General features: G+C 45.9%; 2 protein-coding genes across 2 annotated transcripts in view; both read right to left on the bottom strand.

The window, feature by feature from the left end:
* LOC146058049 (polyunsaturated fatty acid lipoxygenase ALOX15B-like) overlaps positions 1–27,862 on the bottom strand; it is a 154,071-nt gene that overhangs the window by 30,537 nt on the left and 95,672 nt on the right. The window contains exons 2-9 of the mRNA XM_083170012.1: positions 15,801–15,979; positions 12,833–13,037; positions 12,438–12,519; positions 10,388–10,510; positions 8,633–8,733; positions 8,283–8,455; positions 8,022–8,168; positions 5,804–6,007 (exon numbers count right to left, since the gene is read on the bottom strand). Coding sequence (XP_083026138.1) covers positions 5,804–6,007; positions 8,022–8,168; positions 8,283–8,455; positions 8,633–8,733; positions 10,388–10,510; positions 12,438–12,519; positions 12,833–13,037; positions 15,801–15,947 — 1,182 coding nt within the window. The 5' untranslated portion in view covers positions 15,948–15,979. The remainder of the gene's footprint in view (positions 1–5,803; positions 6,008–8,021; positions 8,169–8,282; positions 8,456–8,632; positions 8,734–10,387; positions 10,511–12,437; positions 12,520–12,832; positions 13,038–15,800; positions 15,980–27,862) is intronic.
* The window catches only part of LOC146058558 (polyunsaturated fatty acid lipoxygenase ALOX15B-like), a 38,900-nt gene continuing 33,091 nt past the window's right edge, over positions 22,054–27,862 (bottom strand). Inside the window, exon 14 of the mRNA XM_083170842.1 lies at positions 22,054–22,324. Within this exon, the coding sequence (XP_083026968.1) occupies positions 22,145–22,324 (180 nt within the window). The 3' untranslated portion in view covers positions 22,054–22,144. The remainder of the gene's footprint in view (positions 22,325–27,862) is intronic.

Below are 27,862 nucleotides of genomic sequence, written 5' to 3'. Positions count from 1 at the left end.
GAGAGATAAAGACAGCAGAGAGAGATAAGGACAGCAGAGAGAGAGATAAGGACAGCATAGAGAGATAAGGACAGCAGAGAGAGATAAAGACAGCCGAGAGAGAGATAAAGACAGCAGAGAGAGAGATGAGGACAGCAGAGAGAGATAAGGACATCAGAGAGAGATAAAGACAGCAGAGAGAGATCAAGACAGCAGAGAGAGAGATAAAGACAGCAGAGAGAGAGATAAAGACAGCAGAGAGAGATAAGGACAGCAGAGAGAGAGATAAGGACAGCATAGAGAGATAAGGACAGCAGAGAGAGATAAAGACAGCAGAGAAAGATAAAGACAGCAGAGAGAGATATAAGGACAGCAATCATTATTTAGACAATCAGTGTACCGTAGAGGCAGCGGCCATTGTCCCGTGAAGGCTGCAGTGGGAAGTAGGGCATCACATTAGGGAGTGCAAGGCAGCAGCGACGGAGGGTCATGTGGACAGTGGAGGCATCAGCGGTGGGTTACACGGTGGCTGCAGCGGCAGGTCCAGAGAAGGCTTTGGCTGCAGAGCCCGTGGCAGGACTCAGGAGCACTGGGCAATAGAGCGGCATAACACTGCGGACGGCCTGTGTTTCATTTCTCGCACCGGGGCAGTCACCAGAGCGTGACATCAAGCCCCGGCACACTGGAGGGGGAGGGTCCGCACAGGGCTGCTCTGTACCTCACTCAGTACAGTCACCGGGCACTGGCAGATAAGTGGTAATTGCCGGGGGAAGGGGGGGTTGTTGGGCATCGGGCCTGCTGAGGTGGAACATATTAACCTCCACATTGGCCATGCACAGTAATTCTCACAGAAAAGCATTCTAGTTTGCAGGGGGATGACAAATACTCGCACTGTCTCTGCCTAATGGGGGAAAGGGGGGGGGGGGGGGTAATTAGGTGACATAGAGAAATGAGTTGCCCCACCTCTGCATGACAACTTTAAGCCCTGGTATGTATATATGTGGTGATGTGTTTAATGTATATATAATGTATACATATATATATATATGTGTGTGTGTGTACTTTATGTGTGTGTAGTCTGTGTGTATACATATGTGGTACACGTACATATGTGGTACGTGTGTTTGTGTACTGTATGTTTGTAGTGTGTACTGTGTGTGTATACAAGCAGGGGCCAATTAATGTCCCACATGCTGAGGCTTGTGTTTTGCCAAGTCCCAGCATGTGGGGGGAAGCCTTCTGGGACTTGTGGTTCTACTGTGAAAACCAATGTATTTTTTTTATTACACCATGAAAATCCGCTTGGCACCCACCGCCCAGGGGTGCTGGGGACAGCCCTGGGCTTCAGCCTTGGAAGAGTGAAGCCTGGGTGGGCCCTTTTATTGTCGGGGTCCCGACTCCCCTTGGTACCCTGTCCAGGGCTGACCAGCCAGGCTGATTATGGTTCAGCTGGAGGACCTTGCATAAGGAGTGTCCCCATCTGTGGCATGACACTATTGGATGTTGGAGTCTGGTGATGGTTCCAAAATACATGGTGCGCCAAGTTTTTTTGTCCCCAGTATTTTTGGAATCAGGACCGGTCCAAAAGCCCAGTGCTGGTTTCTAAAATACGTGCATTTCCCAATATTTTTCCCTACTTTTCCCATGGTTCCCTTATATTCAGGGAACCATGACCGGCCTCACTGCAACCTTATTACATTTGTGATTTTGATGTTTTCTATGAAAAAACATCAGGTTGATTTTGAATGTGCAGTTTTTAAGACCGGTCAAAACATGCAAATTTTACTGCAATTATTCGATAGTTTTTTACCTAAAAATCGAACATGTGCGTAATGGCACCCTATTACATTTCACCCTCTGTGTCAATGTTTGCCAGTGTCCATCTGCCTGCGTGTCAGCAAGCGTGTCTGTCTTTGTTTCAGCCTCCTTGAATCCGTTTGTCAGTATCTGTCCATGTGGTGGTGTCCAACTGTTGGCATCTGTGTCAGTATCTGTCATTGTCTATGTTCCAGCATGTTAGCATCCATATGTGTGTCAGCATTTGTAGGTCCGTGTTTCATGATCCGTCTGTCATTAGAGGCTAAGTGTATCAAGCTTCACAAAGTGATAAAGTGAAGAGTGAAAAACAACCAGCCAATTAGCTCTTACTGTACCTGTTATTTTTCAAACCCAGCCTGTAACATGACAGGTAGGAGCTGATTGGCTGGCTGTTTATCACTCTCCATTTTATAACTTTGTGAGGCTTTATACATCTGGCCCTATACTGTATGTGTCAATGTCCATGTCTGTCAACATCTGTCTGCATATCAACATCTGTGTGCTAAACTCCTAGGTCTTTCTTGTTCCATAGTTAGATAATGTATTTGGTACTTGTGTAGTTTCACGGCGCCACCGGGTCTGTGTTTAATGTTTCTAAGAAACTTGGCAGCTTGCCAGACGCTGTGTTTACGGTGCGTATGCCGCTCTAGCTGTAATGTAATGTAATGTAGCGTAGCGCTGGCGGCATGTAAACTGGACACCCCGGCACACAGACGGGTCTTCTAAAGTAGACACCCCGGCACACCGCTATCAAAGGGGGTGTCCCAAATGTAGATGCTAGAATTTAGACGCTTTAGCATCTAAATTCACACTCCCTGCACTTTGCGCGCACAGTCTGTGTTTAGTACCGTGCGGACAGCGTAACGTAGTCAGTCAGAGTGGTACGCAGTTAGCGTTGTCAGTCAGTAGTAGGATTGTGTGAGAGACGGAGGTGTATGATGGCAGTGGCGAACCTGACTATGGCTATGGCGAACCTGACTCTTTTCAGTCTGCCACAGATGGAGGAGGAGGCGGTGGCATTCCTGCAGGCCCACCAATTCCTGCCACACACCCAGACCTGCCCCAATGGGCACCCCATGAGGCTGAGTGTGTGGGAGCGGATGTGGCGCTGTCATATCCACAGCTGCCGCAAGAAAATAAGCGTCAGGTCATCACAGTGGTTCAGGGGGTCTCATCTGAGCTTTGTCACCCTGATCCGCTTCGTCTACTGCTGGGCTGAAGAACTGACCAGCATCAAATTCTGTGACCAGCAGCTCAACATCTCTGAGAAGACTACCGTCATGTACAACAACCTGATGAGGGAGGCCTGCACAGTGGACCTGTTAGCGCAGCCTTAGCAGCGCATTGGAGGGCCAGGTACCATTGTAGAGGTAGATGACAGCCTCTACGTTAAGAGAAAAAGCAACGTTGGACGCATGCTGCCCCAGCAGTGGGTGTTCGGGGGCATCTCGAGGGAGACAGGCCAGTGCTTCATCACTGCAGTGGAGCGGCGGGATGCGAGCAACCTAATGGCTGCCATTGAGGCCAACGTGGAACCGGGTAACACCATATTCAGCGACTGTGGAGGGCGTATAACACGCAGCAGGTGGAGCAGGCCGGCTACCAGCACGCGAAACTGAACCACAAGTACCACTTTGTGGATCCTGACACTGGGGTCCACACCCAGAACATTGAACGCTTGTGGGGCAGTTGCAAGTGGCGCAATAAGACCCAAAGGGGGACGGCGCTCCATCACCTGGACTCGTACCTCCAGGAGTACCTGTGAAGTAATCCGCATCCCCTTGCGGGGCTCGCTGCGCTCGCCACGTTTTGGGCTCGGTGGCTTGCTGCGCTCACCACACTCTATAAAATCAACTCCACGCCGACGTGAATAGTGGGGGTATGAAAAGGTCGTAGGACACATACCGCCGCCCCTCGTGGGGCTTGCTGCGCTCGCCACGCTTCGGGTTGGCGTGGATAGTGGAATTTACAAGGTCGACAGCTGTTACGTCGACTAGTGTCATTGTGAACAGGTTTAAAAGTGTACCCCTAGACCCAACTAAATTTAGATGCTTAAGCATCTAAATTTAGATGTACCCCTAGACCCAACTAAATTCAGATGCTTTAGAGTCTAAATTTAGACGCCCCCCTTCTTAGCGGTTTGCAGGGAGTCTGGATTCAGACGCTTTAGCGTCTAAATTTTAGCATCTACATGTGGGACACCCCCTTTGATAGCGGTGTGCTGGGGTGTCTAGTTTAGAAGCCCCGTTTTTATATGTTAAATTGGTTATTATTGTATTTTGGGGCTTTGTCAGTATACCTGAAGTCTATTATAATTATTATATTTAATTCTATTTTTAGATTTCTCATATGAAGAATAAAAAAAAAATGTATGATTCATAATAGTTTACTATATTGTTTACTATGGATGGATATTGCAATGTTTGTTTTGTGTTTCTTCTACGTCTTCTGTGCCTTCTAGATGTTAATTTTATATCTATCTGTTAATAAACTATATTTGTTTAAAATCATGACTTGTATTTCAGGTAACACTCAAATGGGCCACATACACAAACCTTACACAAGTGGTCCCCAAACTGTGCGCCTAGGCACCCTGGGGTGCCCCCTAACACGCAAGTGTGCCTCTGGCTGCTGGTCTGTGACCAAATTAAATTATTTATGGTCAATGGGGCAGATGTATTAAGCCTTAACAAGAGATAAATGCAAGGGTGATAAAGAGAGATAAACGTCCAGCCAATCACCTGTTAACTGCCATGTTAGAGGTTGTGTTTGAAAAAAATCAGTAAGGAGGTGATTGGCTGGACGTTTATCTCTCCTTATCACCCTTGCATTTATCTTTTGTTAAGGCTTAATACATCTGCCCAAATGTTACATACAATACCAGTGCTGGAGGCTGCCAATGATAAAAAAAGTGTCCAAACAGAAGCAAATCCAATCCCTTACCACACTACTGAACCTAATGTAGGGTACACACCAGGGCGACCCGCTCACGATGCACATCGTGAGCGGGTCGTCAGTGTCTCGTCCGACCCGCTCACGGTGACGTGGGGGCACGACCCGCTCACGATGTGCACCGTGAGCGGGTCCGATCCGATGGCGACCCGCACCCGGCTGTATGGTCGTCATTGAGATCCTACCTGCAGCAGGTAGGATCTCAATAACGACCGACCGACCCGCGGGACCGCACATCGGATCGGTATCGGTCCACACCAGGACAGAAAAGGGCCCAATCACCACACAATCTACATCCAATTGGTCGGAATTGGATCTAGATTGAGGGGATCGGGCCCTAGTCGTCCTGGTGTGTACCCAGCATAAGAGTGAGATAAACACAATCTAATGAATGTTATATATTTTTTTTTTCTAAATTGCTTTTGGAATAGGGGTACCTTGAAAAATGTCTAAGGGTGTATTCAATGTGGAAATCCAACTGTCAGAACGTCATGACAGTCGGAATCCCGGGCTGTTTTCGTTTAGCTTGCCTGCAACTCGACAGATGGAATTCAAAGTTCTGCCTGTCGTAGAGTGGCAAAAAAGTGGTCGTGTCTGGGAAAACGGCCGTGGATTGACAATAAATGGGCGTAAATTCAACAATCCATGGCTGTTTCCGACAAAACAGATCCGACTTGTTTTCAAGTCGGATCTGTTTTGTCAAAAACTGCATTCAATGCTGTCGGCAGCATTGAATCGACGGCTGTCGGAAATAGCATCCAACATTGAATATTGCCCTAATATTCTAGGGTGCTGTAATTCATAAAAGTTGGGGAACAACTTCCTTACACCCTTTACTTATAACATTATACTTATCCCTCTGGTGTCCCATGACACAATCTAGGGTCTACAGCACTGCCAGAGCTTAATGTGGCCTACTTGGAGCCTGCACACAGATCCTCTCTTCTTAAACACCACTGGTGACAACCTCCATAATAATTGACAGCATTAACCTATATTTAGTGCGCCTGCAGAGACCACCACTTCATGACAATATTATAAAACCAAATCTCACCTTGTACACTGGGTGGCCCATTGGAAGTTGTCTGGTGGTTGCAATGTTGAAGACCTCAGCAAAAAGATGAGTGCGGAGAAGGTGAGTGGCCACTTGATGCACCTGGTAGTCAGAGTTACGCACCCAGATCTTGGCCAGTAACCAGTCACATTCAGAGTCACTGGGCAGGAAGATTGGAGAGTGCTCACCTGGGGTTTGAGCCAACTGTAAGAAACAGATCTGTCACTACAGCACCATCTAGAACCACAAATATCCTCTACCACGTTGTTTAGAAGTGGGCAGTATATCTACAGTATATGGCATGTTCATGTGAACCTATTTCAGTAGCGGCTTGTAACTTATAGTAAGAGGGGGGCTGCTGCTGGCAGCGATGCTGGCATCCCCCTGTCGCAGCCACTCCGCCTTGGTCCCGGCCGTAGAATTCCCGGAACCTATAAAATGACAACAGGTGCCGGGACTGGTCGGTACTGCGCATGCGGCCAGCTTCTATGGGCTGCTTCGGCAACAGACGATAGAAGTGAAATCACGGTCCCAGAACCTGTACAATACAGATGACAGGCACCGGGACCAGTACATGAGCAGTACCGACGTAGGTAATGTGCATATGCAGACCCCGGATTTTATGGACTGCCGCGCACCAGCCCATAAAGAGGCATCCCGGAGGGAGGGAACACCTCCCAATGGGATTGCCTTGGTGGCTGGCAGGTCGGACTTCCACTAGGAAGTCAATACCAGTCACAATAAAGCCAGAGCAGTCTCACAGACTGCATCTGGCTTCACTACAGTGGGGAATTTTACCTGGGGGGCTGCAGCCCTGCAGCCCATAGGTAAAAAAATGTTACTGGCCTATTTCCTAATTAAGCTTTAAAGCATAAAATAATATATTTATCTATTTATTTGATGGGTGACAGATGGCATATGTTACCAAGTGTAGCATTTAGACTAGAAGTAATTATAAGATAGATATTGCTGTTATGTCTTTGTCCTGTATAAAACAATAGTAATCTAGGGACCTAGGTGTGAACAGATTTTGTGTAACAAAATGCCTGAAATGCTGCGTCCTGTATTTGACTTCTCTACATGCTTGAATGAGGAACAGATTATGGGCATTTTACAGTGACAATAGTTACATATCCAGTTATAAAAAGGTTGTATGTAGAAAACCATGGACAGTGTAATGGTTAGCATTGCTGGCTACCTCACTGAGGTCATGGGTTGGATACCCCTTACTGGGGCAAACACTGGTTTTAAAAAGGGGATAGGGCGTTCCGCGTGTGTGCGAGTGTCTATGTATATATGTGATTCAGTCAGCCTGGCTACCACCTGGAGACCGGCACCAGAATCACTAAATCAATTAGGATGCCAGTGCCAAAATACTGACTGCTAGGTTGCGGAATTGTAAGTATGCAGGCAGCACGAATGAGGGGGGGTTAGGATTAGGCACTAATGGGGGGATTTAGGGTTCGGCTGTGGGGGTTGGGAAGGTGTGTGTTATTCTATGGACAGTGGAGTTAGACATTCAGCAGGGGAATAGGATTCAGCTGCGTGGGGTTAGGATTAGTTGGTGGGGGTTTAGGTACCAGGGGCCAGAATCTCTAAGCTTCAAAAGTGATAAAATGAAGAGTGATAAACAGCCAGCCCATCAGCTCCTGCCTGACATTTTTTAAACACAGTTTGTGACATGTCAGGTAGGAGCTGATTGGCTGGCTGTTTATCACTCTCCAGTTTATCACTTTTGAAGCTTAGAGAATCTAGCTCTAGTGGAGCAGAGTTGCCAGATCATCATAATAAGCAACATATGAATTACACAGGTTCTTGACGGCTTATCAGATATATTGGGGGTCGTCCTTTTTTTCCTGACAGATTTTTCAAACCAAGACTGGCTCAAAGACCCTGGGGCTGGTTATGCTTGGGGGGACACCTCACATCATTATCTTTTTAACTTTTAACAAATAATTCCCATTACTAAAAACTCACCAGAAATCGCAAATGATTTCTAGCTTGCACTACAAAAATTGCACCCTATTACATGTGTGATTTTTGCCTTAAAATCGCACATGTGACATGCGATTTTGAGCAATTTTTAGAAAGAAAATCGCATCTTATTACATCCCACCCTTAAGGTGTCATTCTAAACCAAATTATAACCATAATCTTACAACTATAATTCCTCAAAAAATTTTGGGGGATTTAAGTAGACATTAGAAGACAGACTTGCCTGGATGGCTATTGGGACAAGTTGATCTTGAGGAGTTTTCCACAGTAGACACATAGGAGCAGTCATGTATTGTTGCTTTCCATTAATAGAGTTATTGGCTGGGACCCCCTGCAGTATCTTGTAATCTGCCAAGAAGATATTGCCTTTCTGCAAGAGAGAAACACCATTTATTGATGGGTATCTGAGTCATTATAATTTTGGTTGTTTGCCACTTACGACTATATAGATAGCAAGTTAATTTGCCACCAATTTCCAGCCCACCTTTAGTTCTTTCTGAAGACTGGTGGTGGTCCCCAGAGATGCAGCCACCATGTTGTCACTAACTGGGAAGTTCTCAGGAATTTTGGAGCATTTCCTGATTAGCGTAGGGTTAATGCCATTCAGATATTGGCTACCAAAGAAGGAATCCTCCCTCCACATCTCAGCTACCACATCTGGAGATAAAAAAAACATGGAGGCACTACTGAGATATCTCTGATTTTGCTCCTTTTACTTGAGAAGTTTTTAGTCATGACACAGTATAGGATAAAGAAGTATCATATACAAGACTAACTTCTGTTATTCCCTCATCTGAGATATTCACCTCACAGTTAAACAGCCAAAAAGAGTACCTGAGTTATCAAACCCTCTCAGGCAGAAGACCCGTTTGATCTCATCTAGATCAGTCCATGATTCTGCACTTGTAAAACCTTGTAGCATCATTGCAAGACCCCTGTGAAAGCAAGTAGGATTAGGGATTTAAATAACCTACAGAGATGTACTGACATGTATATGAGATAGAATTAATATATCTCATAGTCTTTTAAATCCATACAATGGTTTGGGGACAAGACTTTTTTACATTTCCATTCCACAACTACAAAAGGAATTTAGCTAATAACTTAAAACCCATGCCTTAGTACGTTTTCAGGCACAATGGGCCTTATTCTCGTTCTCTCTTTCTGACAAAATCCTTCTTAGATGGATAAAACCATGGCCCTTATTCTGATTGAGTCGGATGGCTCCGAATGCGGACGGACGGCCGATGGCTGGTGTTTGCGCATGTGCAGAGGCGTATCTGCGCATGTGCGAACGCCGGGCATGTCTGAATACGGCGTGAATTATGTACAGAAAACGATCAGTTGGAACAATCCGAACAGGGGGTGGAGAGGGGCGTGAAGGGCTGTTTGGGCTCATTACCATATGCGTATGCCCTGCTTTTCATGGGCGTTCCCATGAAAATGCGCTGGGCGTACATATGGTAATCCGGCCATGACGCACGTGTGGGGGGCGGACATATGACATAGCCGGATGCCAGCTGCCCGCCCATATCCCTGCTTTTGCACGGAGAAATGCCAGAGTGGTCTGGAGCACTCGGTGCTGCCTGACCACTCGTTTTACCCATGCATTATTCCAAGGTATTGTCTGTATGTAATGGTTTACCCATGCATTATTCCAAGGTATTGACTGTATGTAATGCACACCATGCCAGGCTGTAAGCATTTTTCATATTCTTATCTTAATATATTTTTTCTAGTAATGTACACACACAGTAAGTTTGACCGACCAACTGTATTTTTTAAGGATGTTTTATTGGACATTGTATGATTTATATACCATTAATGTTGCAACAGACCAATTGCACCCTTTGATATTAGTCTACATTGGCCTTGATTCTGGTTGACTCGCAATGCAGCAGTATTTCACGGCTTTGCGAGTCAACTAATGTCAGGTGCATGAACGGCCGCCCCCCTCCCACTGGATGCCGAATGTCCCCACAAGTTTTACATAAACATCCATTCACAGGCTTGCGTGTGGGTTCGAAATGATTCAATGGTCACCGACCATTAAAAGATTTCTACAGCGCTCACTAATCGAAGTCAATCTCTTGCGGCGCCCTGCTCCAAAAACAGGGCAGGCAGCTGAAATCTGGTGATGTCAGCTGCCCAATCCCGGAAGGCAGTAACCCGCCCTCGTTCGCATGGGGACGTCCAGTATTTTCCTGGGCGCATCCAGCCTTGTCACAGGAAAGCCAAGTAAATGCAGGGTGTTTGCATACGAACGGAGGCACGCCCCCCCCCCCCCCCGCGTGCCTTGGAGACTATGTAAGTCCCCAAGGGTGCCTGCAGAGAAGACCTGCACATGCGCATATTCTCTTATGCGCACATCTTCAACATCAGTCCCTGTTGTCAATTCGCAACAGCCAGATTACATTTAAATGACCCCATTGTGTGATCTCTGTACCAATACTCAATGTTCTGTCTTCAATAAAATGAAGTTTACAAAAAATGTCAAAACAAGATGAATTCTTTGGCCAATCATGCAAGCAACTATGCATTAAGATTATACAGAGCTTTCACCAGTTTCTAAACAGACTAGATACATACGTGGCTGTCTTGGAGGAGTTGAAGCTGCTTATTTTAAGGAAGGAGTACTGGTCATTCCTGGGCAGATACTCAACCTTGTCTACAGCAATGCAGTGAGGGGCACCTTCTGCATAAGATTTCCACCTGCAGGAAACAAAGGTTAATGCTATAGAAAATGTTCAAGTACAGGGTTGCCGACTTTAATATTCTCCTCCCCGGGAGAAGCCCGGAGAGGAGAGTTTCAGCAGCTGCTCGGGGGGCGGGACTTGAGCGCGATGTCACTAAGCCCCCGCCCCCATTGTGCTAAACAGTTGCATTCACGGATCTCCGTGGAGGGGGCGGGGCTAAAATTACGCGATTTTGCCATTTTAGCCCCGCCTCCTCCTCTGAGACCCACGGATTGCGGCATTTAAATGCCGCAATCGTGGGCGCAGCGGGGGGTCCCCCCTAAATCCGGGAGGGTTGTCCGCCCTACAGGGGGGCCGGGAGCGGGACCCGATTTTCGGGAGACTCCCGGTAATTCCGGGAGGGTCGGCAACCCTGATCAAGTATGCTTTCCTTACATGGGCCATGCCTTTTTCCATTCAAAGGTGTATTGACTATACTGTAGAAACATTAATATTTTTTTACCAAACTATTTTAAAACCAGAAGGATCTGTTCACGAGGCAGTTTAACCCTCTAAATGCCAACACCTCTGTGAGAGATGTGCAAAATATATGCTAAAAATGTCAGCGCCGCTTTCATTTGTTATATAAATTCTAATTAAAAACTATTATGTAAAAAAGGATTATATTTCCTATATAAGGTAAAAACTGCAGCTCTCTATGATAAATACAAATGTTTGCTTGACTATTTTTACACCTACTGTATTTTGACAATTTCACTTGGCACTCAAAGGGATAATATGAAACAAGTTACCTAAAATGTATTATACTTGGGAAGAACAGGCCCTTTATCAGTAAAGGCAGTACAGTCAGTGGCGTAACTAGAAATCTAGCTCCACCCTGCCCAAAAAATTCTGGGTAGGGGGGGGGGGGGGCAATTTGCCTCTTACTGCGAACAGTAAAAATATGACCGACCCCCACACACGAGTGTACCTATGGTGGCCAATTCCAAAAAGGGTGTGCAGCCTCATTACACATAATGCATCACACCGTCATGCTCATTACACATTATGCCCACCACCAACATGCCCATTACACATGGTGCCTGCCAATGTCATGCTCATTACACATTATGCCCACCACTGTCATGCTCATTACACATTATGCCTCACACCAACATGCCCATTGCACATTATGCCCGCCACCCTCATGCTCATTACACATTATGCCCACCACCGTGATGCTCATTATACAGTGTGCCCACTTCCGTCATGCTCATTACACATTATGCACAGCACCGTTAAAAATTATGTCACACACTGTCATGCTCATTACAAATTATACACACCAACATGCCCATTAATTCAATCTACCAGATATGATAGTAACTGAGATACTGTACTATATAAAATACACACACACACACACACACACACACACACATATCAGAGCCAGCATTAGTACAATATAGACACAGACCCTTACCAAGTTGAGACTGGGAACTCCTCCACCTTTCTTTCTGTCTCTGTGCCACTCTGAGCTGTCAATCTGCCTAATGTCAGTGTGCCCACCACAGACCCCGCTGGCGCACGCTCCTCCAAGCTGCCGCGGGGTCTGCCACACTGTAGCTACACCCCTGAGTACACTATATACCCAAGCTAAGATATTTCAGAACTAGTCACCTGAAATATACACGTTCTACAAGAGTCTTTGCTTAGTTGATAGTTTAACAGGAGAGATAAATGTCTATTTAAATTGCCATTTGCTAGTCATAAACATATATTCTTAAGTTGTGCATTGTAAAAATTTAAACCGAACCTGGCCACTAGGAAGAACTTATATAGCAGAATTTAAGGAGATTACCAAATGAACTAAAAGGGAATACATTATATCTCTCTAGAAAAATGTAATTTCCCCAGAGACACAACACCAATAAAGCTGTACTCCATGTATATCGGCCACTCACTTGTGAGTTTCCCTCTCCTTCTCCAGTTCCTCTGTCCGCTGTTGCTTGAGTAGTGGGTGAGTATTGCCGGATAATATGATGCCTGAAACAGAACAGATCCCAAGTGTACTGTAATGTACCATAGTCAGCCAGAGGAATCATGTAACGCCATAAGGATAGAGCCCATACATGGAAACCTTCCCATCTGTAGTGTTACATATACGCTAATTCTACATCAGTCCCGGTTGTATAATAGATAATACTGCACACCAACATGGAGCTGAAGCTCTTTGTGGTATGTGACCATGTAATATATTGGGGTGAGCACGTTTACCTATCCCGCAATGACATCCACCTACATATCAAAGATGAAGAGATTCATAGGGAGCACAATACAAGTCTGGATAGAATCTCACCCTTGCCCTCTGGTATTGCCACAGTCATTCCCGTAGGTATCCATTGCTGAAACGGGAACTGGTAGAGCCGACCATTAGGGCAGGTCACATTGACATAACGGCAATACCAAGCAACTGTATTAAAACTCTTGTAGGTCGTTGTTGACAGCCGAACCAGCAGGAGCTCTCCAAGATCTTTCTCTGTGTCAACTTCAAAGTCAGTCACCTGGAAAAGCAGAGCGATGTCTGAGAAACATGCACCGAGGAACCACAGAATGTTACTAGGACACATAATAGGGATCAGGAGATTTGTAGACAGATTTCTTTATCAAACTGTGGGGTTTAGGCTTTCACATGCTTGTTGGACCTGCCACTGATTAATGCTATTTATGCGCTACTCCGACCAGGCAACAATATTGGACTAGGTTGATCTGTAAACATCTCACTTTATTCCATGACTCAATGTGGGTTCTCAAGGCACCTGACTACAGCCACCAGTGATAAGGTCACCATACACCAGAACGAGAAAGGACCCAAGTGTCCAATCTCGACTGGTCATGCAACAGATTGTGTGAACATCGTGTGTACACAATGCGAACTCCCGCGGGTCATGAAGTCGGGCCTTAGATCAGACGTGCTGCACATCTGATTTCTTGGCTCTCATTACAGCCAAATAAGCGATTGTATGTACTTTAAAGCGCTCGTTTGACCGATCTGAAGCCTGGCATAGGATCGGGGTCCTATGCAGGTCGTCCTGATATATGGCCCGCAATATAGTCTGAAAGTAAATCTAAGCAAATCTTCAGCAGTGTTCAGGTATTAGATATGGTCACATACTGCTGCAGAATGTTTGGCTCCATCTCACCAAGACCAAGTTTTGCACACTACCCCTTGAGAGCAGTGCAGTCCTCCCACTACTGCCTGAAATAACCTTGTTTGGGACTGGACTGGGTAGCGCGGGAAACCATTGGTGTGCTCCTCTGCCTGGGATCGCACCATCTCCTCAGTTCGCAGAATGTGCACTTGAATTATAGATCATACATCTATTACATGATGCTGCACAGGACTATGGTATACTGTATTTTATATAGTGCGGTGGAAGCCAGTCATGGGGCCAGATTCTCTAAGCTTCAAAAGTGAAAAATAGAGAGTGATAAACAGCCAGCCAATCAGCTCCTGCCTGACATTTTTCAAACACAGTCTGTGACATGGCAGGTAGGAGCTGATTGGCTGGCTGTTTATTACTCTCCATTTTATCACTTTTGAAACTTAGAGAATCTGGCCCATGATCTGGGTTAAAGAACTTGCAGGGCAAATACAGTAATTCTAATGCTAGTTATGAAGGGTACAATTATATTGTCTATTATGCCAAAGGAACAAATCAGTCTTAATCTTATTTCATACTCAGTGTCAGTTTGCCGGAAGGCTTTTGGGGGAATAAAAAAATGTGTGCAATAAATGTCATGTACAGTACATTACTATACAGAACTTGTTATAGCATACTTGTCAACATGTAAAATCTCGCCGGGACATGCCCTTAGAGGAGATGCATCATGCCACTGTGGCGAGCCCTAACATACGTTTCATTGTAATGGGGGGAAAAAAATACAAAAATAGTGTGAAAACTCCCATTTTCACATTATTTAGTAAAAAAAAAAGATAAATATGCCCCACATTTCTTTGACCTGTCCATGGATTTGATATGCATACTCTACTTCCTATAATTAATCAGCTTTCATTACTGGAACCATATCTTTCTGTCTTAGGGCGGGATGTATCATTACTCGCATTTCTGTAGTGAAGTGTGTTTCATTTTTTCGCGCCATCTTCGCTGCCGTTTTGCGGAGATTTCCGCGTTATGTATTATTTATTTCATTTTTATTTATGGCCGCGGTAACTCCGCCCTCTGTCGGAATCTCTTCGTCTTTTTTTTTTTTTTCTTGTATTGTTGCACATACGCAATGACTTTTTATTCTGTCATTCCTAATTCTACTCGCAGCAATCAGCCTATCACCTCACACCTCTTCACACCTCACCCTAATGAGTCTATTAACTCACCCTATTTTGCCTTTCAAATTACAATAACATGCCTCTCACCTTCCTTTATCCTCACCCTAGCATCCCACAACACAACCTAGGTTTACCTCAAGTAAACAGCCCCTAAAATAAAACAAACACAACTGGAATTACCTTATAGTTTAATATTTGACCTGTCCCAACACTGTAGTTCGCCAGCAATATAAGGCGAATAATTTCTAACAACTGCGAGTGTTAATACATAACACAGCGCGTCAGCTTGCATAGAACTCTATGATAGCAGCTGCCGCGCCGGAAACTCCGCGATGCTACAAGCCCACTGAGTTTTTTTAACAACAAAACCCGGAAACTTTATTGATAAATCATGAGAAGGCACTGCGGATGCGTAAACGGGATGTCAGCGCTGCGGTAAGCGTTGATACATCCCGGCCTTAGGGGGATATTCAATCCTCCCGCAGCCATTCCCTACATGGAAGATGGCTGCGGGGCCCTATTCAACAATGTCTTCCCGCTATTGAACAGGGGGATCTCGGCAGAACGAGCCTGACTTCACAAGCAGTCGGGCCACTGCTTACGGCCGCAGCTCGCCGTTCCCCGACCACAGCTCGCGGCCACACACCCTTCTCGACCCGCGGCAGCAGGTTATTGAATCCCCCCTGCAAATTCTCAGTCGAGCAGACCGAGAATGGGACAGGGTCACGGCTGTCGGGCCAGCTCGATAGCCGTGACCCAACATTGAATACCCTTAGTGCACTGTTTGGCGAGAACGGGACGAGTGCACATGTGAGATGCTTGGGAGCACCATTCACGGCAATTGGACGCACGAGCGTGTGAGATGTTTGCGCTACCCCTTCCCGGCGAGCGACTCTCAGAAGCGGAAAGATAAGGCGCGCTGGCCGGATGAATGAAACTGGCTTCATCTCTATTGTGAGCATACTAATGAGATACTTACAGCTCCAGGTCTGAAGTTACTCCACTTATGATCCAGGTGATGTTTAGCACTTTCTCCCAGGGTGCCCAGAAGAACAATGGAGACTTGGTCACAGGTCCCAGCACTCAGGTCAGTCCCTGTAGCAATCTTTAGCTTGTAGGTCCCCATGTCTTCAGGTAACAATGCCTGATGGAGCAGCGCTGGAAGGAATTAGACCAGTCAGCAATGTCTCAGACCTGGGGAAAAGTTTACTAAGCATCAATTTAGTTTTGTGTATAATCTTCCATTGGTTCTGCAAATTTACTAAAGGAAAATCCAAAGGAAAATTGCATGGACCATTAGAGAATACAATCATTTTGAACAATAATGTAATTTACTGTGAAACGTGGTTTTTTTTTTACTACAGTAAGCATATCGTAAAGGGGGCAATCCAATAGGGCTTTGGTTGAGTATCACAGGCACTTTGCAATAGACAATGAAATACAATGATTAGTACTTAGTGCCGGACTGGGACCAGAAATCGGCCCTGGCATTTTGAGCACACAGGCCCACCCGCTGTAAGCGGGACACTTGCGCGGCAAAGCTGTGCGGTGAAAAGGGGGCCTGGCAGGGGCGAATTTGGTGGTCAGGCCGCCCCTAGGCACAATTTTGGACCGCCCCCCCCCCCCCCCTCCCCTACTCTGGTGTAGCTTTGGTACACACTTGGAGGCACCCATTTAAAAAAAAAATGACAATCTATTAGCAATAGCACTTACTGTTTAAAAGAAAGGAGACAAACAGTTAAAGTGCTTCAGTCCAGAGTCACATTCCGTTCGCTCACTCCGTGTGTAGCAGGCAGCAGCAGCATGATAACAGAAGGGAGGGCTACGTAACCTGAGTGTACTGCAGGGAGAATAGTTCCTTGCTGCTTGCACGGAACACGAGCTCCGGACTTACAGGCTGTCAGCAGGGCAGGCATACTGCCTGTATGCTCTGCACGGAGGGAGGGACAGAACTGTGGCTTCACGCTTCCAGCGCTGCTGCCCAAAAGAGGGACAGGTACAGCGGCAGCTGAGCCGACAGCAACGCTGAGGGGATGCAGAGAGGCTCCCTGCACTGAGGAGCGGCCACTCTGTAAAAGTCAGTGTCAGACTGACAAACTGAGCGGCAGCAGGTGCCCGGCGGCTGCCGCCCTAGACAGGTGCCGCCCCTAGGCCCGTGCCTCACGGGCCTAGTGATAAATCCAGCCCTGGGGCCTGGTCTCATGAGAAAGGAGGCGTGGCATCAAAAAAAGGAGGCATTACACTTTATGGAACACACCTTAATGCCCATTACATAATATGACACAATCTGGACCCCGCAGGCTGCTCTCCCTGTATAATAACAGGACACAACAGGCTGCTCCCCTGCACAATAACTGGACACCACAGGCTGCCCCCCTGCACAATAACTGGACACCACAGGCTGCTCCCCCTGCACAATAACAGAACTGAGGAGTCAGGACACTACAGGCTTCTCTCAGAGAAGTTCTCTTGGAGAAGCCTGTAGTGTCCTGACTCGTCAGTCCTGTTCTCCCCCTGTACAGATGAGGCTGTGAATCTGATTTCAAAAAAAGTATTCCTCTGTCTCCACGCTGCTGAAACAGCTTCATAAAAATGTTTCATCTCCCCGTGCCCACTACTTCTTAGAGATCCTTGCTCTCCCCTCTCCCAGCTTCCACGCTGCTGCAGCTTCATAAAAATTGATCCTCTCCCCTCCTTCAGTTATTGTTCTTCCCCTCCCCACTGCTACATAAAAAAAATTATGAAACAGTGGGGAGGGGGAAGAGGAACCATTTTACTGAAGGTCAGTCCCGGGACCCAAAATTACTAGTGGCGGCCCTGTACACCTATGTAAAGATTTGGAGGTATGTTAACTAAATGGCAGATACTGTATGATGGAAAATCCTATTTTTAAACAATAGTAGATCATTGGAAAAAACAATGCTTATATTAAGGCAATTTCAACAAATGACCAAAAATACATTTCTCCATCAAAGACTTTAAGGTAAGTAACTAGCGGCACCTTACCTTTTTTTGGTGTGCTGGTCTTTATTGGAGAAACACACACGTTATCTTTTTTTTGTCACCTGTTAATCCGGGGGATAAGAGTCGCAGCAGCAGTTGATATGGAAATATCTATTGATCCAGTTATACAGTAAATGTCTGCAAAAATAGCTCAACTGTAAAAACAAAAGTATTCTTAGAAATGTGTGCAAGTGGATGGCAGCAGGCAAAGATATCAGTTCAACAGGACTGACACACCTTATGGCTGTTACACCGACTTATATACTGCAAATATGCAAATAAAGCATACCTGTCACAGGAAATTCTTCTCAATATGGCTTTAAGCTAAACACTACCTTAATAGTTACGATGAATGGCTAGATTTAAATCCCATATGATTTCCCCTGAGTAGTCATGTGCAAAGCGATTCTTAGAAATGAGTTGAGACACAAGGCTCAGCTCAGTGAAGTGTGTTGAGTCAGTGTCTCGGCTCACGAGTCACGGCTCATTTGGAATTGCAGGCTGTACAGTACAAGTGCTCCCAGTATAGTTGTGTCAGGTGTGTGTAGCTGTCACACACACTGTGGGCCTTATTCTAGTTCACTCTTTCTGACAAAATCCTTCTTAGATGGACAAAACCATGTGCAATGCAGGTGGGGCAGATGTAAAATGTGCAGAGAGAATTTGATTTGGGTGAGTTATTTTGTTTCTGTGCAGGGCAAAAACTGACTGCTTTATTTTTACACTGCAATATACAGTAGATCTCACTTTGAAGTAAAACCCCACCCAAATCTAATTCTCTCTGCACTAGTTATAACTGCCCCACCTGCAGTGCACATGATTTTGTCCATCTGAGAAGGAATTTGCCACTAAGAGTGAACTAGATTAAGGCCCTGTGTGACAGCTATACACACCTGACACAAGCCTAACTATGCTGGAAGCACTTGTACTGTACACACAGACAGTCAGCGCTACCTGCCCTCCAGTCCCTGTGCATGCAGCGGGTAACACACCACTCACCATCTTCTGGCCGGTGCAACTCTGCCGAGTGAGTTTCGGCTGATCAGTCAGCTTGAGGATGAGCCTGAGGACTCCGTCTCAAGCAGTGGCGGTGAGGCCGGAAGAGGCAGCATGCAGCGCCCCTTCACAATGTGCACACACAAACAGAGGGCAAGACTCCTCACACAAGCATAGCAATGAGGTGTGAGGCTTTGAGTGAGTGGACCTTCCCTCCAGTGAAGGGGAGGGTGGGTCAGTCAGCTCCGGACAAGAGGTTCTGGGAAGAGGACATGTCTAAATTTCCCACTGTACAGTATGTAGTGCTGGGAAACGCCCCATACCTGTTGTACAGTTAAACATACAGTGTTACGAGTGCCAGGGGGTGAGGGAAACAACATTAGAGCCATACCTGAAATTACTTCTATCATATTTATGGTTTACCTTTTGTTGTTTAAAGAAACTTTATAACCTTTAATAGCATTGGCCCAAAATCACATTAAGGCTGCCCAAGCCAAGCGGAGGTTCTGGAATGCTTACACCACAGCAGGGCCGAAACTAGGGTTTCCGGCGCCCGGGGCAAGGCAGTCATTTGGTGCCCCCCCTTTTGTGAAAGCATACCTCCCAACTTTTGAAGCTTCGTAGTAGTGATGCTGCTGCGCGCCGAAATTTTCGGGGGCGTGACCTAATTTGGGGGCGTGGCCTATAATCGTGGCTCTCCCGCGAGGCCACGCCCCCATTTTGCCGCTATGGGGGCATGACTCAGAGGCTCTGTGAGCCTCTAGCCATGCCCCCAGCCCCCTGGCTGCGGGAATAGACGCTGTGCGCATGCGCACAGCGTTTATTCCCTGCTGCTTAGCAGCTGACAGGGGGGACCGGACCAAATGACGCCTTGTCCCTGGCGCCGGAGACCCCCCCTCCCCGCACAGTCCTCTCACCGCCACGGCTGCTGCCCTTCTCCTCCTCATCCCATGCTGCTGCTGTCCGGGGCGGCGGCGGACAGCTGGGTGTGGCTCTCCGGGCTTCCTAACTCAGCCTCCTCTCCTCCGTTGAAGCCGCAGTGAGGCAAGAATGGTGTAGCCGCATCTTACTTTGACTTCGTCCGTCTCCTACTAGCGCTGCGGCGGGAAGCGCTGATGACTTCAAAAAGACTTGCCGGACGCTGATTGGCTGAATTCAGCCAATCAGCGTCCGGCAAGTCTTTTCGAAGTCATCAGCGCTTCCTGCAGCCGCGCTTGTAGGAGATGGACGAAGTCAAAGTAACATGCCGCTACAGCGTCTACACCTGTCACCGGACCTCACAGCGCCCCTCACCTCCAGCGCCCGGTGCGCGTGACCCCCCAGCCCCCCCCTAGTTACGGCCCTGACCACAGGAAAATGCCCATTTGGGGTGTGGCAGTAGGTGCTGGTACTGATCTCAGTGAGTGGAGCCAAACTACCGGCTGCAGGGGAGAATCCATGCCCGGGAGTCCAACAAACAGCTGGAATAGGCTGTGTCATTGCCAGCATGGATGGCAAAAAGGGGATACAGCATCCACTATATCAGTGTGCTCCCAGTTCACTGGGGCAGAGACACCTGTATGCCTGCAGTTTGCAGCCTCCTGGGAGAGGAGCAGGAACCAGGCCTCTTGCCTGCCCTAGCTGCGGCTGAGGCATCAGGTGTTACCCTGACAGATGCCAAGTATAGGAAAGTGTTGGTAGAGATGCAGCAGAGTCAGAGGTTAGACACACTGCCATCGTACAAGGGAGGCCAGGAAAAATTCACCTAGGTACCCATCAGGATTACAAAGGTCACGTATCACACTGGGGGTAGTACAGGTAACCAGGTGGGAGGTGGGTGATATGCAGAGCCTAGGGGTGGTACAAGAGGACTGGAGTTCATGGGTCCCATCCATAGCGCTTATCCTAACATGGGAACTGTGGCAGTCTGTAGTGAATATCGCACTGATGAGACGGTGACCCCGCCCTTGTGCGCCATTTTGACGGGGAAGGTGTCACAACCATCACATGATTGGATCGCAGAAATGGTGTTTCCTATGATTGTGTGTATTATAAATATTATTTTTTGTATTCCGCTTGCAAACTTAATGTGACCCAAAGAGGGCTAAGGGGGGCTGCCTGTAATTTCCCTCTGCAGATTGTAAGCACTGTAGACACACCCCCAGGGAGGCTAGGAGATTGTCACTCTGAGAGAATACAGAACAAATCTGTAGAGTTCTCTGAAGTTAGGCTGTCTGATAAGGATCTGAGACCCCTCATAAACCAGATTGGGGGTTAGATCAACATTGTCCAGAGAGAGGTCAGAGATGTTCTCCCCCCTTCAGTACAGATCTCTTATCAGACTTTGCATTTTTTCTATTGTACAAGTCACTTAAAAGCAGTGAACTCATCCTTTCATGTAGAATGATCAATAATTTATGGACATTCATTAGTGTCCAGCAGGGAAATGGTCAAAATCCTAAAGGTGGAGGGAGGAATCTGCAGGTATAACTACTTTGTTCTCCCCATAGCTTGTGTTCATTTCTTGGGGACTTCAGCTATATGCTGGGAATGACCATACCTCCAACTCTGTGAAGGTCTCCCACAGACAGAAATACCTAAGATTGTTTGAGTCAGTGTATTAGGATTTCTGGATCTTTTCCCATTTATTTTCTTGAAATTGTATTATACTGTGTGTACTTTTAAAATCTTTGTAATCGTCTTTGCAACCATTTTTATAAATAAAGCCCTGAAGTATTCTTGGAATAAATAATTCATATTTCCAGTTCTGACTTTGTGTTCTTAGGATTTACGCTAAGAGGGCGGCTTTTCGATACAAGCCTTTTAATATATACAGTATTGTATTGTGTATCCGGGCATAAGCAAGCGTTCCTTTAAAACTTGCATTGATGGCAGTTACCATATATAGAGGACCCGTGTGTCCAAAGTGAACCCCCAGTCAAGGTCGGTGCTGCTCAGATTGATATATCTGGAGGAGCGACCGGTGGGTCCTTGGAAGTCCCCTCCTCAGTTTTTGTTGGTATAAGTTGAAATGACTGGAGCTGACGTTTGGTAGCGCCTTTTTTCCTTTGCCATTCTCCAACATAAAATCTAAATTAATTCAGGTCAGCTCAATAAATACAGTCTAAGGGCAGACACTCCCCATCAGAGTTACCTGGTAAGTAGGAATGTCAATACACAGCTTTTATTGAAACTTTTAATCACATCAAATATTATCTGACAATGGCTTGAACACGCTACATTTGCAAGGTCAAGTCCCCTCCCAACACAGATGGTCAGTGCAAATCAGGACATGAGAAATCTGGTCAGGCACAGTCAGTCAGTAGATCACAGCCCCTAGTCATGTTATACAGAGACACTGTTCTCAATCACACTCGGGTCCAGGTAGGGATATGGCAAATTCATGCTCTTGTTCCTCTCTTTAATGGAATGGGAGATCTCAGCCAGCTTCTCCTGGAAATTCTGTATGAAGGTCTGTGGAACCTCCTCTGTAAAACGGACATCAGAGTAATCCCCCAGACATCTCTAGTGAGGAAAGGGAAATCTTGTTAAATAGAGGCCCTTAAGACAAAATAATCTCCATAACTAAGGGTCTGATTCAGAGATGGATGGATGTATTGTTCCCACACAGATTAGAAATCATCAACTTTACAAGTTATTCTCCATGACTATACAGGTTGGGCCTTTGCGCTGTTGTATGAAGTTCCCCTTCTGCTACTCCTTGATTGACAGGCAGCAACATTGATAGGATGGGGAGATGGCAGAGGGAGGCCTGCATTCCTAGAAATGGGGACATGTTACATACACTGGAAGAAAGCCAAGGATCTGTGTGTCATCATGCAAACTTCCTAGTCTTACAGACCCAGTGTCCACTTGCCAGCTGCGCAAGCTGAGGCTGGCTGAGTGGAACGCCGTCACCAATGGTAGCAATGTTGGATCCCAGTTTACATAGTCTGTTGCAGTGCTGGAATCACAATTCCATGCATCTCCTGCATGTGCCTTCTTAGAGATTGGACAGGAACACTGCTTGCATTTGGCATTGACCTATTCATCTCTGAATCTGGTACTACTATATGTGCATTCATTACCAAATTATAAGGATATGCTCATGAATAGATGGTGGGATTATTTTATAGTCTTTACATTTATAGGAATAGTCAAACACGGAAAGAAAAGTACTCTCTTTGTTTGGGGGCACGCCTTTATTAAAACTTAGCATTTAATTATCAATCATTAAAAAAGTGATTCTAACATGACATAGGACATACATGACACACGTAACATATATACACAAAAAAAATCCTTATATATCCAAGGTCCCCGTCTTACATGGGTAGTCTTATCTTCCTTCTCAGGGTTTAAATTACGGTTTAAATCACGTTCCCTGATCGATAAATATCAGTGAAGAAGGACTACCTATTTTGCGGTGATAATAAGGAAATTACTAGAGGACACCTCTATGTTGTGGGTGAGTTGCGAATATACTCAACTATGTTGTCAATGTCTAATCCAAGAGGCTATATTTCAATCTATGACATTGATAAGAAAACACAGAGTACCCCTGATGTAAATAGAAATAGGGGGAGATTTCAGCAAATGCACGGTATAATTATATTTCTGGTTATTGTAGCACCACCTAGTGGTCTCAAGGTTGCACTAAAATAATCTCATGGGATGCAACAATCTGGTTTTCATGTATTGTTTGAGAACAAAGAACAGGTAGTAGTAAAGAATGGTGTAGGTTTAGAATATGGGAGTTGAGTAGATTTACGTAGATGAAGATGTGCTAGTATATCCCTGCAGTGTGATTGTTTGCACGGCAACTGCTGCTGATTGTCGTTTAATGGATTGGCTTTACCAATCCCCACAATTAAGCGGGTTTGATCCGTGCGACAGTTGCAGATATGGATATGAAAAAGTGGGTTGCTCCAGTTCACGTTAGAGAAGAGACCCCCCTGGTTGGCTGCCACCCTTGCAGGGAATTGTCACTTCAATCATGAATGGGTGTACCTAGAAAGTGGTAATAGAGCAGAGACTAGATTGGTTACACCTACAGACTCCTCATCATGCTGCTTTCTCCCATGTGCTGTGAGCATTGGTGGGTGATGAGCGATGCGTCTCGTCTCCAGTGTACCAGAAAAATTATTTAGAAGAGACCGTACCAGAGAATAGATTTTATTAGGAAAGACAGTACCATGCAATGGATTTTCTAATGAATAAGCAGGAGCATTACATCTGTCAATGTTTGGCTACGTATACAATTCCACTGTAGTCTCCCAAATTCGCTTTCTATAGGTGCATGGGACACTTCCCATATAATGTTCTGTTACCAGATATCAGATAGTGCGGTTTTGTTTATAAAAAACACAAAACTATGGTGGTTCCGCTCTAGGGGGATCTTACCACCTCCCAACAGGATAGATAGGTGCTATCATATACTCCTTGTTCATTTGGAAGTGCTAAAGGCTGAACACTCCCTCAGGGGTCTCTGAGGCCAGATGTGACTGGTATCTCCTGTCTGACTTGTAGATAAATAGGTGGACAAACTACCATTTCGCGGTACTCCCGCTTCCTCAGTGTCCTAAACTCTGTCTGACCTCAGTGGCGTAACTAACGCTAGGCAGCCCAAGCGGTCGCGGGGGGGGGAGCCGGCACCTTTGGGGCGCAGGGTCACTCACAGCTGAAAAAAGGTTGGAGTGCTGTGTGTGAGTGAGCTGCTGCAGCAGCCAATAAGAAATAGGATACATAGGCCGGTTTCACACACTCCGGCTCCTGCCAGACGGTGAAATCCCACACGGCCAGGGAGCCGTGCCGCACACATTAGTTGTGAATGGACACTATTTTGTCCATTCACATGGGCCACGACCCGGCCGCACGGTTGCAGCCGGATCCCGCCACTAGAAGGGACGGCTGCCGGGCTGTGGCCATCCCTTCCATGATAAACTAGTGTGTGCGGCACGGCTCCCTGGCCGTGCGGGATTTCACCGTCCGGCAGGAGCCGGAGTGTGTGAAACCAGCCATACACTTCTCTATCTGGGGACGCTCAGTGACCCGCCTCAATCCTTTGCCCTGATTTTCTGGCAGCAGCAGCTTGTGTGCTTGTGTGTGATTTGCTTGTCTGTGATTTGCTGCGCCGGATCAGGTGGACGGCTCTGTTAGCATCAGGGAAGTGCTCTCTGTGTAGCTAGCTGCTGCTGCTGTATTGCCTTCGTCTCATCTTAAACGAAGGTATGTGTGCTGCAGGTCCAGGACCCTGCACATCAGCAGAAGCTCCCTAGCCTTATTTTTCTCTTGCTGGCAGGTACTGACACAAGGCAGCAGAACGAATTATCGTTCTCCCACCCTATCTCCAAAACGTACACTGCCGCGGCTAAACACATAACAAACAGCCATAGGTCAAGCCAGTGATTATTTCCTCAGATCTGTGCATTGCTGTCACTATCCCTGCAAGTGGGGGAGACCGAGTATAAGTAAATCACCAGGTTTTGCAAATGTTCCAAGCACTGTTATGTTCAGTGTTGTGTTTGCCAGAAATATCTAAACTCAGCTTATGTTTGTTTGAATGCCTAGAAATCCTATAATGGAGATAAGCAAACATCTAAAAATTAGTTATATTTCACCTAACGAGATATGCCTTTATCACCAGTAATTTTGACAAAATGCACACAATTTGTTGTTACACTGTCTACATGCACTGACTGTGACTATTAAGCCCCCTACACACTAACAAACTCCTCACCAACACCGATGCTTTTTTTTTTTTTTATTTACTAAAAATGGAAGGGGGGGGGGGGGGTGCCATAATTTTTTTGGGCTGGGGGGAGCAACATTTCTAGTTACGCCACTGTCTGACCTGTTGCCAGTAATACTGTCTAGGTTAGCCAATCCCTCAGGAAAGATATGTTTCCAATGAACCAATAAAAACGGTGGGTGTGTGAGGAAAATTATATACAAATATTCTATCCCTGGCAACCAGTCTAAAGAAATGGTGATTGGCCAGATTCGGTCACATGCCTCATCACATGTGTGATCTGCGAAATCACTGCGAAAATGAGATAGAAGACCTAGGTAACAAACTTGAAGAGTGGGAAAAGGATAATTCTTTCCAAAAAAATATTTGAAAAAATGAAGGAAGATCTACACGCCTATGAACAGACCTTAATAGAGAGGAAGAAAAACAAATTCCTATGGTATAAAAGGAATTTTGTGAGCGGAAGGATCTTCAAGTGGACGAACCCCACGAGATAGATAGCCCGGAGATATCAAAGTGGCTATAGCTCCTCGGAGGCGGAACAATCGGACACAGAAGATCAAACTAACCTGAACCCCCTCACCACTACATCTTGTTCCCCCCTTACTTTTTTAGAAGGTTTGGGCACAAAGAACCGTTATCGTGCCCCAAGAAGAGTAGGATATGGAGGGGACGGAAGATGAGAACGAGAAACTAGAAAATGGGATACTCCCCAATGTCAATCTCCGAGGTTTCGGAAGAACTTCCAATAAATGACACGAACCTACGGGTAATCAACTTATCTTCCAGAACACTTACCCCTTTACAAATAGAAGTCCTAAGTAGAGGACTATCCTTCTCTCCGAATACCACATTCAATAGATTCTCGTGTGAAAAGGATCTACAACTCTTCTGGCGTAAATTATTACTGAAAAAACACTTCAATAAAAAAGATCACCGATACAATATCCCTCAGATACCAACACAGAGGTTGAAAGAACCCAAACTATCTCTGATACCAGTAACCTGCTTACAGAGGAAGACCAGATAGCCCTAGCAATGCTTGAAGAGCTGGAATTGGAAAACCAGAGCCCAGATTTATCACAAAAGACCAGCAGAGACATATTAAAAAAGAAAAGTACTTTCATGCCCATGATGAACACCTGTCCAGAAATTAAAGTTTTCTATGAATTAACATCACAAGAGATAGATACCCTACATCGTAACAAAAAACAAAAACTGATCAAACAAGACAACCTAACACAGGAAGAAAGGGAAACCATTCCAAGAGATTAGCCAATGGGAGGATGTGCTAATCAAACCCTCAGACAAAGGGGGAAACATTGTGTTGTGGTCGAAAGATGCCTATACCAAAGAAGCATATAGACAACTCCGGGATGAGACCTGCTACCGTGCCATGATATTCAATCCAACAGACAACTTCAGAATATCATACATGAGGATAATAGACGCAGCCCATAAAAATGGAATCATAACTAATAGGGAATATTCCTTTTTGAAAGTTGAAAATCCAAAAACACCTACTTTCTATATGCTACCAAAAACACATAAAGACCTGAACAACCCACCCGGCCGACCAATTGTCTCGGGTATTGGGGGCCTCTTAGAACAGGCCAGTATCTTCATAGATCACCACCTGAGGCATCACGTCCACACACTAACCTCATATGTCCAGGACACACACGATGTCCTAAGAAAACTAAATGATGTCTCTCTTGATACCAATCAGTTCTTAGTAACACTAGATGTCGAATCACTATATACCAGTATCCGGCATGATCAAGGTATAACAGCGATCAAATACTTTCTGGACTTTCTGGATTTGGAGGGAATGGATGATTTTAGTGAGTTCCTTCTCATTCTTTTTGATTTTGTGTTGCTTAAAAATTATTTTACCTTTCTCCAGACCCGAGGAACAGCAATGGGCGTGGCATGCGCGCCCACATATGCCAACCTGTTCCTCGGGTGGTGGAAGAGGGAATTTGTCTTCAATGAGTCCAATGACTACTACACCAATCAGATGATCACCTATATTAGATATATAGATGACATATTTTTAATTTGGCAAGGAGAAGAGAGGGACTTGCATGAATTCATCAAAATTCTTAACACCAATACCCTAAACCTGAGACAAACCCATAACATCAGCCAAACTGAAGCAACCTTCCTGGATTTACAGATCTATCCAAGTAAGGAGGGCAACATCCATACAAAGCTTTTCAGGAAGGCAACTGCCACCAATAGCTTGCTGCATAGAGAGAGCTCACACTTTCCACCGACCTTAAAAAACCTACCTAAGGGTGAATTTCTCA

The sequence above is a fragment of the Crinia signifera genome, chromosome 2, assembly GCF_055691185.1.
Source record: "Crinia signifera chromosome 2, ASM5569118v1, whole genome shotgun sequence".
NCBI lineage: Eukaryota > Metazoa > Chordata > Amphibia > Anura > Myobatrachidae > Crinia > Crinia signifera.
This window is presented reverse-complemented; position numbering and strand designations above follow the sequence as displayed.